The 18,163-nt window shown below is 42.8% G+C and overlaps 1 protein-coding gene across 4 annotated transcripts; it reads left to right on the plus strand.

Moving 5' to 3' along the window:
- The first annotated feature begins 5,988 nt into the window (after positions 1-5,988).
- On the plus strand, positions 5,989-16,531 carry LOC133900085 (ankyrin repeat protein SKIP35-like). Of its 4 annotated transcripts, none has more exons than XM_062341192.1 (6): positions 5,989-6,346; positions 6,461-6,567; positions 6,644-6,705; positions 6,809-7,419; positions 7,592-8,024; positions 15,437-16,531. In XM_062341192.1, exons 3-6 carry the CDS (start codon positions 6,676-6,678, stop codon positions 16,232-16,234), a joined length of 1,872 nt encoding a protein of 623 aa, XP_062197176.1. In that variant the 5' UTR covers positions 5,989-6,346; positions 6,461-6,567; positions 6,644-6,675; the 3' UTR covers positions 16,235-16,531. The 4 variants fall into 4 exon arrangements, with proteins under 4 accessions (XP_062197176.1, XP_062197178.1, XP_062197175.1 ...); XM_062341194.1 differs by having other exon boundaries at positions 6,812-7,419; XM_062341191.1 differs by having other exon boundaries at positions 6,657-6,705.
- Positions 16,532-18,163: the final 1,632 nt, after the last annotated feature.

Below are 18,163 nucleotides of genomic sequence, written 5' to 3' on the forward strand. Positions count from 1 at the left end.
ACAAATATTACGAAAAGGAAATGCTTGAGCTCATTGCAATGGCTACAATGATTCGACTGTAAGAGAGGGAATCGAATTCTTCAAAGAATACTCCACAGGTTTATTTTGGCTGTTTTGTTCCTAAGAAATGGTTTTCCCACAATTCAACCCTGCATTTCCGGGCACTAAGGTTAGCATGCACTGTCCCGGTCACTCTACCTTGATTATTTGAGCCAGATGAAGCTTAGCTTAAGCTAAACATGGATAGGCGAACTCGAGCGGAGTTGCTTTCCCGTGCTACAGTGATTTTGCCAATAGATCTCGTTCTATTTCCGATGTCTAGCCGATGCCATTTTCTGGTGCTACAGTGATACAGATGAAATGGAGCTCTGGCAACATTGTTTATAGAACATGATTATGAGTTCGAAGAGAGATAAAAAATAATAGAAGGTAGAAAATATGATAACTGCTGAAGATAAAAAAAATATAGAATACTGTAATAATATTAAATGATATTGTAATAGTATTATAGAAGACAAATTTTTATAGTATCTGTTAGAAGTGACCGTAGAATTCAACTAAGCCATTGTCTCTTGTGTCTCTTAGATTTTACATACTAGGATGGTAGGGATTATTCAAGCATGGTTTGCATTCATTTTTTTCTTCACACTACCTAAATTTGTTTGAAATTTAATTAGGCATTTGTGATCAGGCGACCATTTAGCACCGGTGAGGGTTGATTTTGCAGTGGCTTCCTAGCTTCTAGGTTTAGAAGAGCTTCGGGAAGAGAGGCTAGCCCAGAGGAGGAGGCAGACACGAGAGTGGAGTGGTGAGGTCCCAAGGACAGCGTGTGACTGGGACAACCAGTGGGTGATGCTGAGGTGGGGGTGAGAAGAGATAACTCAGCAGAACCGGATTAGCGCAGTAGCAGGTGATACTGGTGGCAGGAGCGTTATCAGAGACGGATGGAGGCGAGGAGAAAATCAGTGTTACGAGAGCAAGCTGGAGGTTAAAGATGGTTTTTTACCATTCGATCACGATCTAACAGCTCAAATTCATCATCTAAAGTATTTTAGAAAACAGGTGACCCCAAAAAAAGCATATTTTTCCTCGCCGTTGCTGCTGGAACGACGACAAGTCTGCGGTTTGTTCTTTAATTATCTTTTCCTCTACGAATACAAGGGAAAACACCAGGAGCGGCAGCAGAAGTAATTGGAGATGGGCAGCGCTCGGGGACAAGGGTGACATTAGTTGACGGCTTGACGCCGACGGGTGCTGAAACCGCGGTGCGTCAAGGCAGCGCACGGAACAGGATCTAGCATCACACATCATGCCACCTACACACACCCACCTGCACATCTCTCCTCCCCCTCTCTCCCCTCTTATGTCCTTTTTGTCCTTTTCTCTTCTTTCTGTGCTCCTCTCTTTTTTTTTTTCTTTTCATTTCTCTTTTTCCACTTTTACTCTACTGGAAAATATGAGCAAAATAAAATTTGCAATTGGACACCTCTCATGAAAGGACGGTTGGAAGTTCTTGCGAACCTGGGGTAGCATAAGAGCTTAAAAAGGACGGTAGGGAGTTCTTGTGAACCGGCGGTCGCATAAAACTTATTGAGCACAAGTGGATCCGCCGAAATACATTGTCAAGGCACTAACACGTATGGTTCGGATCGTCCAATTAACAAGGGATAATTTCTTCAGCCTATAGCTTTGGACTTTTTTTTTACCACGTTTCTATGTGCTTACGTAGAGCACTGCCTCATTGAGCCGGTTTAAATTTGAGGTTTGACATCATCTTATTAAAGTAGCGGTTGGTTAGTTGAACGGAATGCGATGAGATATCTTGGATGGTATGGGACTAAATGAGATGGTTTTAAATGAGGTAGTAGAGTAGCTTATTTGATTAGATATATATACGATGATATATGAATGTGTTTGGTTGGTTATATATAATAAAATGATTTAATATAAGATTTTATTTGGTTGACTGAATGAGTTAATTCTGTATAGGCTACATAGGATGATAAAAATATATATAAATAGAGTATTATAAAAAAACTTATTTTTTACCATATAAATTAGGGCTAAAAATAATTTTAAAAATTAGTTCATCACATTAGAAGAATATTAGTGGATTTTTCTAAATTTTTAAGAATTTATTTAAGGCTTTAATAATTGTTAGAAGTAATAAAAGTAATCTTTTTTTAAGAATTTTAGTTTCAGTTCTACATAGGTTTTTAATGTAAATTTAATTAAAATAAGTTGCACAGAACACGTCTATAATTTTTATAACAGAAGACTACTATTTTAAATAAGAAAAAAATTCGAGTATTGTTCACACGTGATTAGTGTTCACAGCGGCACAATCAGACCTGGACGGCATCATTCTACCAAATTTGACATACCGAGCCGATTAACATCTAAAAGAATATTTTTAAAATTTGAACCACCTTATTATATATAAGCTAGTTCAGTTCAGTCAACTAAACACTGAACTAGCTTATACACGATGAGGTGGATGCTAGACCGACTAGATACGGGCATCCAAACACAGGTAAGATGGAACTAGGGGGCAGTCTGCCCCGTCGACCTATCATTTTTTATGCAGGATTGGGTTCTTTTTCTGTGACTGTTAAAAAGAATTTATGAGTATTCTGCCGCATTTGTCAGGAACGCTTTAAAATATGCCTTGGCATCAAGTGGCACAGGCCCCACGCTAGCACACACAGAGAATCAGAGAGGAGTGTCACTCTGTGTTGCATCAGTAAATAAAATAAGTTTTCGATATTGCAATTGCATCTGCAAGAATTGCAGATCCGTGGTGCGGACCAAAAGCTGGGATTCTCTGTGGCGCCCGTGTGATGCTGGCCCCCTTTGTGGTATCTCTTTTCTCTCTTCTCTCTGTAAAGTCTTTTTGCACCAAAGCGTAGCGTGGACAGCGTTTATGCAGACATAGGGATGCTTGAGTATTTTTAGGGTATTTCAAAGCCAATTTCCTTGGTAGAAGAGCATCTTTTTTCTTGATGTTGTGACAACATTGCCATGGAATGTCACACTATTAAAAAAGAGTAACAAGGGAATATCTTATACTAGAAGTTTATTTTTGTGATACTGGACTACTCCATCTAGTTAAAAGAGATGTTTCTGATTGTTGCGATTAAAATATTTAGTATTTAGTATTGATATATTTGGAAACTTTTAAAATTAGCATATTAAAGCTATGCACAAAGATTGGTCTTCATAATTCTTTCATCATATTAGACCTTTTATAGGCTTAATAGATGTTATACAATATAAAATAGTAGTCAAATTGTGTTTAAGGGCCTATACATAACATCAACTTTTGGCAGAGGTAGATCTAGGGGGCTCCAGCCTCTCTATACCCTAGAGCTCCATTAAAAATTAGAGATGGAGGAGGAAGAAGAAGAAAAAAGGAAGGTGAGGTAAAGGTGGTAGAGGAAGAAGAGAGCATCTACTCATTGGGTTTGGGTCCGCTACTGACTTTTGAGGACTAGAGACAGTAATAATTTATGGAGACTGTGCAACTACTTAGGTTACAAAATGAGAAATGAGAAATATGACCTAATTAGACATCTATAATAAGTTAGACGCTATTACAAATTGAGTAACTACTACCGCTTAAAAATCCAACTAACAATGACAAGCGATGCATCGAATTTGGAATAGATCTGCATTAAGGTAGTTCTTTAAACGATCATTATTCCCAAATTTGCAACTTTAAATTTGTATCTGTACCCTTTTCTTCCAACCACAGGAAGTGCCATCTCAGCTTGGGCACAGAAGATGACAGCTCTGAAAGAAGGGCAGTGTAATTATTGGAGTGGGCCCGGAGGGAACACAAAGAAAGGACGGGACCCACATGGGAGAGGGACCGAGTGTTTGGTGCCTGCCTTGTGATGCGATGTGACTCTCACTTTCTTGTGGCCAATGAGAGTGAAATAAAGCATGAAAACGCCTCCTCCCATCTGCACATTTTATTTTCTTCTTTTTTTCTCATAGATTCCAGACCCATCAACGCCTCCAAGTCCCTCGATGTTCCCCAAATTGACATTGAAAACCAAACAAAAATTGATGGAAACATCATATCACATGATCAGTTCTTTTTTCTCCATAGATTCCAGACCCATCAACGCCTCCAAGTCCCTCGATGTTCCCCAAAATAACATTGAAAACCAAACAAAAATTGTTGGAAACATCATATCACATGATCAGTTCTTTTTCTCCATAGATTCCAGACCCATCAACGCCTCCAAGTCCCTCGATGTTCCCCAAATTGACACTGAAAACCAAACAAAAATTGATGGAAACGTGCATTATATCGCATGATCAGTTCTTTTTTCTCCATATATTCCAGATCCATCATGATCAACGCCTCCAAGTCCCTCGATGTTCCCCAAATGAACATTGAAAACCAAACAAAAATTGAAGGAAACATCATATCACATGATCACTACCCCTGTATTATGCCACAACGCGAGCGATTGGTGATAGTGCTCTATGAGATTCGTATTTATAACCACAACAGTAAAGCGATGGACAATATATTTGTTGATATGATGCCCCACTTTCCTACGAAAATGCTGTGTAGATTGATGTGAATATAAACTTACGAAATTATATAATTTTTTTAGACTTATAAGTAAATACTTACGATGAAATACATCACTAGAGAAAGAGAGTGGGTAGCGGGAGAAAGGATCATGTTTGCATCAGATATATAGATATAGAATATAATGTTCTATATTTTTCACTGCGACATCGAGTTATTATTGGTTGCAAATATAAACAAAATCTCAATTCAACTAGAAACCTAAAAGTTGTACGGATTTAGTAGAGTGCCAGGTTTTATTGGTCCATATTGCATATATAATGTTTTCAGCTATTGCCTAGGATCGGAACATATCCATTCTTTAAGTAAAACCAGTAATAAAAATTACACAATAAGAAAATATAATATTTTACAAACATAAAACAACTCAAATAATTAAAAAAGTAGATTATTCCAACTTCCAGCAAAACAAAACGAAAAGGAAGAACAGATGCTCCACTAACATAAGAGTGATCAAAGTAACCCTCCATATTTTGAACAAAACGATTTGTTATAACTTATAACATCAAATAAACACAGCTGCTTCGATAACAACAGTTAACAATACTCCACCAGGGACAAGAAGTCAAACTTTAAAAACTTTAACCATTAATACACACGGAATTGCTAGAATTCAACATATGCTAATGATATGAGTGGGTTCGTCATAAAAATACTTTCATACGATTATATGTTTAACAAATTTTACTAAGAAAATAGTTAAAAAATAATATTAAAACATGCATATTGGAGACCGATGTTCTACATGGCAAGTAAAAAAGAATAGAGGTAGTAATATATAATTTGAAGTAGATACATGAAGGATTAATTTTGAGCTTTAATTAAAGACACTTTCTATGGTCCAAGTATATACATAAAGGATTACTTTGAGCTTGAAACAAGAAGTGAGATCAACGTATATTGCACAATAGGATTAAAAACATCCAACCAAACCATGCTAGCAATTAGCAAAAACAAAGAAAAAATTAACAGCTATAAACAATTTACGATGCGAGAGAAATGTTTTAAGCAAGCAGTTAGGTAGCAATTCTTGAGACATCCTAAGCATAAGTACATTTGGAACGCCCAGTCTTTAAACAAATTAGTCCGGATTAAACAAAGCATGCATGTAGTCCATGTACATTGAATTAACTGTTCGAGCATTTGAACTAATAGACTTCATAGTACAAAAAGTAGGTACTAGAGATTCAAAATCTTTGCAGTCTATGCTTATTCAATTCTTTAATTAAGGGTAATGCCACAAATTACTCTAAGCATAACAACATTTGGTAGGTTTTGTAGTTTGTACCTCTCCAATTAAACCAGCTTTCAGCCATCTCGAAAAGTACTCCACTTTCCAGTGGGTTTTAAAAAGCTTAAACTGGGCCTGCAAGGACACACAGAAAAATGCAGAGCAGGCGAATCCAACACCCCTAAGAAAAGCTGAAAGAACGAGGGAGAGAGGACAGAGAGAGAGTGGTGGTGGTGGTGTGTGCGACAGAGAGGGGAGAAGAGAGAGAGAGCGTATTTCTTCTTCCTCCTCACCCCCGCCTCCTCCAAGGAGAGAGGGAAACTCCGGAGTCGCAGGGGCGCGAGCGAGGCAGGCAGTGGCTCCTCCTCTCCCTCATTTCGATATCAGCTCATCAATTCTTCCTACCACACTATTGTCGATCCCCAGCACTCTTCTTTCTTTCCTACGGTTCTCCTCTAATTCACTGGGGAAAAGAACAAAAAAAATCTTGCCTTTTTCGATTTCTGGTATGGTTATGAACCCGCGCATCTTCTTTTCGATTATTTCTTCCCCTTTTGTTGCTCGTCGATAATCCAATTCCTGCACTGCTAATTCGTTTGATTTCGATCTGTTCTTGCAAGGGGTGGCGTCGCTGGGATTTGCTTGGTCGGTTCTTGATTCGTGCCAGGAGGGATTTGTCCATTTAGATTCTGCCGCTCAGCCTGAATCCTCCCTGCTATTTCCTGAGGTGGGTTCGATCTGTTTCGTGCTCATTTCTGGGTTCCAGCTATAATTATTCTCGATCTTTTTGTATGATTTTTTAGAGGAATTTCGCAGGTTGGATCGGACGTCGGAGATGGATGTGCAGAGGAAGAAAAATTCGGCGGTGAGTATTAATTTGATTCCTAGGTGGATATTTGCATGACTTATTTCCTTCTCTTCAGTTTTCCAATAATTCATTTGGAAGCCTAATGGGTCTTCATTGCAAGAAGATTGGATCCAAGGGCAAGGAGGTTGAGAGCAAGAATCCCAGGCGGGAGGAGCCACTCGCGTCTTCAGAGATGGACATGGAACCGGGCGTCGCAGAGAGCGGCGGCATGGCAGATGCCAATAATGGCAGCTCCATGGAGTGCCCCTCGCCACCCAAGGATTCCAAGAACTCCAAGGGTTGTGTAGCCAAGAAGCCGAGATCGGTGAGCTCTGACTTTGGGGATGAGCTGGATTTGGAGCTTGGGAATGAGGAAAAGGAGAGTGGCAGGCAGCAGGAGAGGAAGCTCTCGAGGCAAGACCGGGTTGAGCTTAGCCGGTCGTTCCAGCACGCGGTGAGCTCGCACGATTGGGAGAGCGCCGAGGGGCTGGTAGGGATGGCTGATGCACACGGGCTCAACGATGTGCTCTGCGTGGCGGTGGATGCTATTTGGTTCTTGAGCGACAGGGAGGAACTGCATGCGGTTGTGGGGTTGATCAGAAGGATTGTGTCCGAGGGCGCGAAGGATTTCACGCGTGCTGCGCTCCGGACATCGTTCCTCGCATCGTGTGTGTCGGCATGCAGGGGACGTACGACTAGCCTCGCCGATGCTGTGAGCTTCATGAGTCAAAAGTAAGTTGGCTTGAACTGTTACATGTTCACAAGAAATGCATGCTTTGGGATTGCAGGAGTCTTAATCGATTTTGATAATTTCATTTGACTTTACACCTTGCATATTTGTTGAATGAACATGGTACTCTTCAGCTTTGGCGGCAACTGTGAATAATTGATCTGTATATTTCAGATTGCATGAACGACTTCAAGAATCCCAGGGTGATGAGGTATTGAAAGCAGAAGCAAGTGCAAAGGTGCACAAGTTTACAGAATGGGCTCTAAAGTGCATTGGGCTACATTCGCGTGTGCGGGAGAATAAGGGCAGAGGAAACCACAACACTATCATTGAGGTTCAGCTTCAGTTATCTGCTTTCAAGACATTTCTGGATCTTGCTGATAATGAGCTTACCGGGAAGGATTTCATGGAGGCATTTGATGCTGCATGCTTTCCTCTTACACTCTTCTCAACCACCTTTGACCAAGGATGGGCATCAGGAATCTCGGCAGCTGCAATACAAGGGCTTTTAGAATTGTTGGTAGAGGGTGGCGCAGACAATGTGAACCAATGCTTTCTTGAAGCTGCACGCTATGGGAGCACCGAACTCGTGCGGATCTTACTTCAGGTAATACTAAAGGATACTCATACAATTTAGTTTAACAATCCTATTGAGCAGATAGCATAGATGCAGCACTAATAAATGGTTCTTAATTGTTTGCACCACACAATAGTCCCTTGTAATCACCAGATTACAATTTGATTAATACTAATCTTTTTGCAACATACCTTATTTCCTGTATGCTAGTAATTCAGGCCTTTTCTTATCTTTCCTTTTATATCGTACAGAAATAGGACCATTCTTTTTGGACCATAACAGTCGTGACTTGAATAATTTATATGGTGCACAAACCTGCTCCAGTGTTCATGTGTGATCTATTCTGAAATATGAACCTTCCAAAATTCTGTGGAGATCCATACAGTCATGGAATAGTTGGTAGGATGCTTACTAATGTCTGGCGTGATCTTACTATTGGTGGCACATAATATGTTGGTAATCGCAGTGGCAATTCAGGTGCAAGGTCTCATGCTTACCTCAGAGAACCTCGTGGGTTTAATGAGATTTAATGACATAACCTGTAATAGTAATTCAAGATATTGTCATTTCAATTAGTAATCTTCTCATAGGATAGCTGCACTAACCAAATTTCTCTTGTTTTTTCGATAAAGGAAGATTTTACTGAACACAGACAATTACATCAAGATAATACAATCGCTTTGAGAACACTCCCGGCCTCTGCATAGAAGATGCACACAGCCAAAAAGAAAAGACAAAAAACACCATAAAAATAACATAGGTGAAGACAAGAAATGCTAAGGCGCTCCGATCCTCCAACTAGGCCGCCACCCATACACTTGGGTAAAACACTCCCTGACCAACCTCTCCAAATGCTGACATGCCACCGTAACCGTATCCTGAGAGTCCGGCTTCTGTAATATAGCCCAGGTACGGAGCCAGTGAGTACAAAGGTAGATAACCTGCAAAGGAGATGAAATATTTCTTTTATCAAATACCATATCATTCCTGTATAACTAAAGCGACTAGCAAGTAGCCGTCGTTCCCAGCAGGACTTTCGGTTTCAAGTCCTTCCTAATACCACGTAACCAAGTACCAAACATATGTGATACACAACAAGGTCAGAAGAGGCCTGCAGCTGCTTGTATGATAGGCCACACGACACTGGCAAGACGACTGTCAAAAAAAGATGTTTAATTGTCTCTTCTTGGTGACAAAAACAACTCGTACTCCCTTTATCAAGACAACACCTTGGCTTAAGTACCAAAGAAAGATTTTGACTTTGAGAGGAACCCTCAAACATCACTATGCACTAAGGCAAGATAGTGAGATTTCATTGAGAACTGTCCACTCGGGGTTAAGTTCTAGCGGAACCCATCATGCTCATGAGTAAGCACAATATTAGCGATTCGAGGAAGTGAAGCATTCTATACTACTAATTTTAGCCCTATAAGGTCACTTCTAAAAGAAACATTTAGAGGGAATGTTTGGAGTACTTGTGCTACAGTATCCTGTTTGTTCCTTACAATATTGTAAAGGTAAGGATATTATTCTCGCAGAGGTGGATTTTCCAACCATTGATCTTTCCAAAACCTGATATGGGTACCATCTTTGATGGTGAAAGTTCCGAAGTGTAGAAAATCTCGCTTCACATTCATAAGGCTAGCCCAGAAATGAGAATCATCGGCCTTCCACTGGACCTGCAATAAGGGTTTAGAACTCAGGTATTTATTGCGAATCAGTTGTTGCTACATTTCATCAAATATGAGCAACTTAAAAGGCCATTTACTGAGTAAGACAATATTCTTAGTACCTGGACCCTTAATCCCAAGGCGGTATTTTTTCTTCTGCCCTTCACTTTTCCAGTAGAACCTAGAGCGAAAATAGTCAAGCTTTTTAAGCACCCCCCTCAGTATAGAAAAGAAAGACGTCATGTACATGGGTAGACTGTTGAGCACTAAATTTATCAATGTCAGTCGTTCACCAGTTGAAAGATGTTTTACTTTCCAACTACCGAGTCTCTTCTCCAACTAGCATTCCTCAGTTTTCTATAATAAATAGGAATACCTAAATATCACAAAGGAAAATCGCCAGTACCACAACCGAAAAACTCGGTGTATTGCTCGGACATGGAATGGGCTTCGCCAAAACAAAACAATTCACTCATATGAAAATTGATCTTAAGACCCGATAATTGCTCAAAAGCACAAAGCAATAGCTTCATATTACGAGTTTTTTCAAGATCATGTGTCGTTAGCATATTATAGGATAGATATACCATTATCTATGAGATGAGGCACCACTCTACAAATTTGGCCATCTGCTTTGGCCCTTTTGATAATAACAGCTAGCATATCAGCTACAATGTTGAATAACATTGGGAAAAGGGGGTCATCTTGTCGGAGGCCTTTTCTTGTTTGAAAATAAGGCCCGACGTCATCATTTACTTTAATTGCTACACTGCCCCCTGAAACGAAAGTCTCAATTCAAGAAATCCACTTGAATGAGAAGCCTTTCATTCGTCAAGTCTGTAGAAGGAAGGGCCATTTGACCATTTACTTTAACTGCTACACTGTCCCCTGAAACGAAAGTCTTAATCCAAGAAATCCACTTGAATGAGAAGCCTTTCATTCGTAAAGTCTGTAGAAGGAAGGGCCGTTTGACCTTGTCATAGGCCTTCTCGAAATCAACCTTAAAAATTACCCCACTCATTTTCTTTCTATGTAATTCATGTATTGTTTCATATAAAATGACGACTCCTTCTAGAATATTTCGTTCTTGTATGAACGCAGTTTGAGTTGGACTGACCACTCGATCCGCAATGGAAGTGGCTACCTTTGTGAAAATCTTGAAGCTGACATTCAGCAAATAAATAGGTTTGTATTGTTGGATCCAATTTGCCTCTTTGATTTTCGGTAGCAGCGTTATAACCCCGAAATTGAGGCTAAACAACGGCAGTTCACTCACATATAATTCGTGAAATAAATTCATCAAGTCAAACTTGATGACATCCCAGAATCTTTGGTAAAATTCTGCCGGAAACCTATCCGGGCCGGGAGCTTTATTGTGTTCCATGTCGAACACTACATCTTGAACTTCCTTCTCCGAGAACGGTGTCGTAAGGAATTCATTCTTAGCATAAGAGATCTGAGAGATGTCCTCATTCCTAGACTTATCCAGTGAGAAGGAATTGTCCTCAGACGACCCAAACAAGGTTTTATAATAATTGATAATATAGCCCTTTAGGGATGTCTCGCCTTTGATTTTGCCTTCATCTTGCTCTAGGCAAAAGATCCGTTTATTTCTATGTTTGTCATTGGCAACCATCTGGAAGTATTTGGTATTATTATCACCTAGCAGGACATCCGTCACCTTTGCACACTGGTACATTCTGATTTCTTTTTCACGAAGAAGTCTGGCTAGCCGATCTTTAGATTGAGCTAACTGCTCTCTCAATGTCGGATAGGCCCTATCCGATACCTCAGTAGCAATATCCAATTCGTTAACAATGGACTGAAGGTTGGACTTTTCTTATTTGTAAGTCCCACTAGTATGGGCTGCTTAACCCCATAGATGTTTGCGTAAGACGCCCATCTTGTTATTCCATCGTTGGGCATGGTTACGGCCTTTTATCGGCTTATTCAGATTTCCACCACACGGTCATGGAAATCATCCCGAGTAAACCAGCTAAATTCTAATTTGAACTGCCTCTGGTTCCCAACGAAAGTCGCCATTCCAGTGTCAAGCAACAGTAGCGTATGGTCCGAAACACCTTTATCCAGAGCGTGTACAGAGACCAATGGATACTTAGACTCCCATTCCGTAGACATAAGAATTCTTTCTAACTTTTCATAAGTTGGATTAGGAAGGGAATTTGCCCAAGTGTATTGTCGACCTGTTAAATCAATTTCTCCGAGATCAAAGCTATCAATAACAGCATTGAACAGAAAAGGCCAAAGACCATTATATCTTATGTTATTCTTTTCACTGCTATTCCTCAGGATATTAAAATCCCCGCCAATTAGGGTAGGGAGGTGGTTCTGCTGGCAGGCACGCACTAACTCTGTTAGGAAGCTAGAATTGAAATCGTCCTGCCCTGGTCCGTAGACCGCCATAAGAATCTATTTAAATTTTTCTATTTTGTTGCTTGGATGGAATTTAATAAAAAAAATTCTCCTTCCGTAATCAGAGATAAATCTAGAGTGGAAGCATTAATCTCGAGGTGTAGTCGATAAAAGTTCATGCCCACAACGGATGGATGCCAGCGCACTTGTGGGCAGTGCTGAACTCAAGCCGCCCCCATGAGCCTGTGTAGACACCAGTATGGGCGATGCAAATTCTTTTGGTGGCGTTGCCCCCAGATTCAGCACAGACTTCGGAGTCGGCACCACCACCTGAGGGCGCGCCGCATCCCTAGGCGCGATGAGGGTCGATGAAGAGTCACACCCAAGGCGAAAGGTAGCTATCGCACACGATGGCTGTGCAGAAATCTCAATCCCCTTAGTTGGCGCAATCTCCAGAGATGGTGCAACCATCATGGGTGGTGCCCGCAACAGAGACGGCGCATCCTTCTCAAGAGGCACATCCCCTGGAACCTGCAAAGCCAGTGGCGCTGACCTATTCCCCGGAGACTTGTGTGAAGTGCAGCTCGGCGAATATGAAAGTTGTCTGTGCTTTGGATTAAAAGGTGTAACCACAATGTGACTCAGCATCTATGATGATAGGCATGGTATATGCCGTCCCCCATGCTCCATCTGTTGAGGGCACATCTTCATGTTTTTGTCCACCTGCATAGGACCTGAATTATTTGATATATTGTCTAAGGCATTGGAATCATTCTTTTTTGATTTTTTGGATTGTTCGTCCGAGTCGTTGGTATGGTCATAACTATCATCGAGCAAATCGTCATCCTCATTGAAATCACCACTGAAAGGTGGATCAGTACCAACATCAACAATGAAGTTCATATCGTCAAGAGTAAAAGTGACTTCATACCTGTCAAGACCAAAGACAGTATCCGTTTTTACCGGCAGCAGTTTGACATCCATTATGGCAACCTGCATGCGAATAATGCCTCGCTGTTGTAGGAATTTCATGTTGATCTCCTACGGAGAGCCAAGCATTGTGCCAATGGCCTAGATGGCCAAATAGTGTCGGTACATAGGTGGGACTCCCGAGACATGAACCCATACACTATTCAGTTGATAGTTGGGGGAAGGCACATCAGACGGCATCCACTCTCCAGAAGAGTGTTACCCCGTGTGCTTTAAGACGGAATTCAACTTCGATCATCCTGTGAAGCTCTTCCAATGTCGGAAAGCCACATGAAAAGTGTCTGTCCCCTTAGGGATTGCCTCCCGGTTCCAATCCGTATGGATGAGACCTCTTAGTTTGTTTTGAATCACATACGCTATTACTCGGCCACTCGTGATAGAGATGATAGCAGTCGGAGAAGATTGAGGTGTGGTACCTTTATGTCCGATCTCAGAGATATGGAAGAAACCAAGTTTGGTTCCTCCGAACCCGAAGAGTGTCGCGTTTGGCTTAGGCAATCAGAGTAGCATGCATTTGGTTGGAAGATGATCCTTCTTGTCGCAGATCTCATAGTAGAGAGTCGTGTCTCATTGCTCCGCAGTATGTCCCTTGGTTTTACACCGGAAGCAATATGGTTTCTTTAGCTTTGATGAAACATCTAGAGCGTCATTTACCTGCAACGATGAAGATGGCGTCGCATTTTTGTTTGTCCAAAATGGAGCACCAGATGTTGAAGAAGGGGTGCAGCCGGAGCTCTTCCACGCCCACGCCTTGAACCGCGAGGCCGATGAAGGCCCCCCACAGCTGGCGCCTGTTGCACGCCAGAAGCTCCAAAAGAGAATACTGGACTGACCAGAACTCCGAAGCCTCCAAAAGCGCCAGCTGCATTGGCGGACAACAGGGAGTTCAAGATCGACACCGATGATTGATGACTGATTCCCCGGCCTGAGAGCTTTTGAGCCGGCTTGTTTTGCACCGTAGAAGAGGCACGACAAGCACCTCTGGAACCACCGGGCTTCGAATTAGGAAAATGATCATCACCACGTCCGGCCATGAGCACCTGAGCGTAAGATTCCCGTGCTCTCCTTAGCTCACGGCAATGGAGTGGAGTTGATGCAGGGGCTTCCGAGGGAAGGGAATGTCCTTGATTGATGCTCAAGTCGCTCCCAAGTGGCACCAAAGACATCCTTCCTATTTCTGCCATAAGTTGCCTTATGCGCCCTCTCAAGAAAGGAAGCAGCCGATCCACTAATGGCTCTCTGATCTGAAGCCAGATTTTCAAAATGGTTGCCAACAGATTTTTCACAAAGGCATTCCTTGTTTGGTTGATTGGAATTTGCCTCTGACATCAGATTTGCTGGCATGAAATCTCCAAAGACAACCACCAGAAGAGACCTCGCTTTTGGCAGCGAGCCTTTCCATTGCCACATAAGCCATCCACGGCTTCTCCCACGGCGACCATAAGGCTTGGAAACCATTGATGATCGATCCGGAGATATGTCATCCTTCAAAGTAGCATCTTCCCCTTCAGAGATCTCTCTTTTGGCGATGATGTGGTTGGCCACAGCCTCGACGATACGAGAGGCCAGCAAACACCGTCACCATCATTGACCCTTTCAGCTCGGATGATCTCGTTATCCGAGAAGCCTGCCAACCGAGCAGCCTGTATGAACTCTGAAGCCGATGGAGAGTGACCACTGAGAGTGCACACATCAGAAGCCGACGATTCCCCATCCATCACGCCCAGATCAGCAACCGCATCACCATTGTCGAAGGCCATGGCAACATCGGACAGGAAAGCCGACGACGAGTGGCCAGAGAGACCGCACCGACGCAGGAAGCAGACCGTGGAACGCCCACAAAGATCACCTCCGGAATCGCCACCGGGAAATCCGGAAAATATCAGCTCTCTTTGAAAAACAGAACTCACTGATAGAATAGATCCACCAAATTTCTCTTGTAGAGGCGTATTAGAGTCATGATGGAAGGCATTTCTGAATTGACCTGATCAGCATTGCCTAGCAATATGGTATCAAACACGCTAGAGTCATGATACAAGATTTAAATAGCCAACATAGAAGTGGAGTATCCTTGTAATTACTATAAAGTGTTTTCACTCGTTGTAGACCAAATTAAGATAGCTATGCATGTGTACTACGTGACAAATCCAATAAAGCTTTGCGACGCAATTTATCATTTTCGGGCAGTTGCTCAAATACGAAAAACTTTATACACTAGATGATTGCTTCCCTTGTGTAAGCACTAACATTTTGAACATCCTAATTTAGAAGCTATTTCTGTTCATTATCAGGTTCTTCATTTCAATTGTGTGCTATTTGAAATATTTTTCTCTCTTGGTGCAAATATATCTTCAAGCAATTGCAATTGGAAGCATTTGAATGCATTTAATTGTTTGTACTTCTGTTCAGATTGCTCAAAGGAACAGCTTGGACATTGATGTGGATCTAGCCCTTGGCTTTGCCGCTCACTATGGGAAGATCGAAACAATGGAATGCTTGGTTGAAGAAGGTAATGCTGTTGGCTTTCTTGGACCTTTAATGCGGGCTGCTGAACGTGGATGCCTCCAAGTTGTTGAATGGTTTGTCAACCATGGGTGTCGAGAAATGGAGCTCTGCCTAGCCCTTACTGCTGCAACCTCCAGTAGCCAGGTTGCAGTTGCTGCTTATCTTCTGCCTCTTGTCCCGCAACATGTTCTTGCCCCCCTCAGCATTGAAATTATCAAGGCTGCTGGTGAGAGGAGCACGGGTTCTCTGCATGGTGTGGATTTTCTTCTCCGCTCGAACTTCCTCAATGACCCAGCTGCCACATATGCTGTTGCAGACAGTATTTCAAGATCTGCTGATGAGGTCGTGGATGCCAAGCTTAGGTCTTTCATGAATGAGCATTGGTCCGAGGCAGCCTTTTCTGCAGGATTTGCATGTGCACAACAGCACTTTGTTAACTTCACGAGGATAATGGAAAGGGGTGAGTCACCAATCTGCCTGAGGGACCTCCCGCTTGAGCTGGTGATTGGCATGGCCTACCTGCCACTCTATAAGGAATGCATCAATTCCAGCGGGCGGCTTTTGCCGCAAAGGCTGAGAGGGCAGCTTGTGGAGGCTGCAGGTAGGCTCGAGGGGCAGCAACTGGATAGGGGTGGTAGCCAAAGCAGGGAGCTCTTGGCCATCTTGGAGCACCACATCCCACGTTTCATGATTCAAACTTGAAGGCAGGCCAGCTTCCTCTCAAACCGCATCCGTCGCCGCAAGCAAAGCAACCACCAAGGGCAATGCACCGTCTTCAATGTATTCCAGTGCCGTCGCCGTGTTCCTGCTTGGGGGCTTCCGAAACGATAGCACCCTGAGAGCTCATCTTGCGTTGGCTCTCCTGGAGGCGCTCTTCGGAGAGTATATAATTTTGGGAAATGGTGAGTGCCTTGTCGAGGCATGTGTTGAGTGTTTACTGGGACCATAAGCTTTGATGAAAATGATATAAGCCTTGAGCAAGTCTTCCCAAATTTTCCATGTTGTACATGGCTAGTCTTGTGGCGTCATGCCGCTAGTTTTGACTAATGGCTTTTTGATCGAGGACTAGCCAACTGCCTGGCTTCACAAACATAAATGATAACAACAGCTATAGTGCTTCCGTGGAACCTTTCCCCTTGCTACGGTAGACAGGCGATTCCAGAGAGAGCTTCCCTTGCTACAGTAGACAGGTAAGGGGAACCTTTCATATCTACTGTAGGAGGGAAATATTTCCCATTGCTACAGTAGACAGGCGATTCCAGAGAGTGCTCTGCCTTAGGGCTGAATTTAGCCCCTCCCCTACTGTCTTTGGCTTGCCGGCGATGAAGATTAGGGTGAGGGACTCACCTTTTGTATAGATCTAGTACTTAGTATCTATGTAGCAGTAGTTTGTGGGTTTGCTCCTGGCCTCACCACCATCACCATTCCTTCTGGTGGCGATTTGTTCTTCGATACCTGTAAGCTGCTCTTCCTATGGTTTCCCTTGTGGTTGTAGGCGTGATGACTTTTGCCTTCCTCCCTGGCTTCCTCTCCGGCGAGCGTTCCCTCCCTCCTCCATTGCTCCAGCCAAGATGCAATAGAGAAGTGCTAGCTGGTGTGCTGCTACTCTTGATTGTTGTCATGGGCACTAGGTCTCTGGTTGGGGTTGATCGCCCCGAGCTGATCCCCACAAGCAACCGAAGTACTCCCCCTTGGTCGTGCTCGGTGAAGCATCATCAAGATCTACGGCTTCGACCTTTGCTACCTCGACATTTGGTGTTGGTTTTGAGATGATGGCCGGGAGGACCGCTGGCCCATCAATCTACCAGCGCTGAGAGGTCTATTCCCACCTGCGATGCAGTGTTTTACCATCAGTTCTACGGACACGCCGCAAGGTCCCGTTGTGGGTGGAGGCGACCATGGTTGGTGTCCAGTGGCGGCGGCTCTAGAGAGGCTATGCTATTTGGATTTCGTTGGTGGCGAGCCTCTAGGTTCCTCGCCAGCGACATCTCTAGAAGGACTATAATATAATTTCTTTATTGCATTTAGGTCCTTGCCAATAGGGCTTATTGGAAGTTTCCATCCTATACATGGACTTTACTGTAAAATGGCAGTGTATCTTCTGGAGTAATGGAGAACTTTTTCCCTAGAGGGCGTCTGTCCTTCAAAAAAAAAACATAAATGACAAGACAGTAAGTATATGTTTATTGTGCTGAGGTTGCCTTGACAGTGATGCGAGATATGGTTCTGATCTTTCTGCTGTTTCCACTTTCTTGAGAAATTGTTTTGCTTGATTGCGTTTTAACATGAGAAGTATCAATCAACATCCTGACAGACAGAAAATGCAGACGCTGGTAGGTTTACTGTTCATGACATATCTGTTTCAGGTTTACTGTGTGAAGATACCTCCTGCCACTGGCGCTTGTAAATCTGCCAGTGTCCCTCTATGGCTGTCTCTGAAATGTTCTGCATGACCGCTGCCTGTTGCATCATCAGTTTGGATGCTGCAGGCGTTCAGTCGACACAGGCCATTTAGATGTGGACCCTCCATTGGCCAGGCGTAAATATTAGTATTTCCATGAGATGTCACTACAACAGTAAATAGTAACTGTAAGTGCCAACTGATAAAAAACGTGGCTGCAGAGTCCGGCC

The sequence above is a fragment of the Phragmites australis genome, chromosome 19, assembly GCF_958298935.1.
Source record: "Phragmites australis chromosome 19, lpPhrAust1.1, whole genome shotgun sequence".
Taxonomy (NCBI): Eukaryota; Viridiplantae; Streptophyta; class Magnoliopsida; order Poales; family Poaceae; genus Phragmites; species Phragmites australis.

Coding starts and splice junctions, on each gene's coding strand:
- LOC133900085 (XM_062341192.1), top strand. CDS start 6,676: ATGGATGTGCAGAGGAAGAAAAATTCGGCG. Junction 7,420..7,591: donor GTGAGCTTCATGAGTCAAAA/GTAAGTTGGCTT, acceptor TGTATATTTCAG/ATTGCATGAACGACTTCAAG. Junction 8,025..15,436: donor TCGTGCGGATCTTACTTCAG/GTAATACTAAAG, acceptor ACTTCTGTTCAG/ATTGCTCAAAGGAACAGCTT.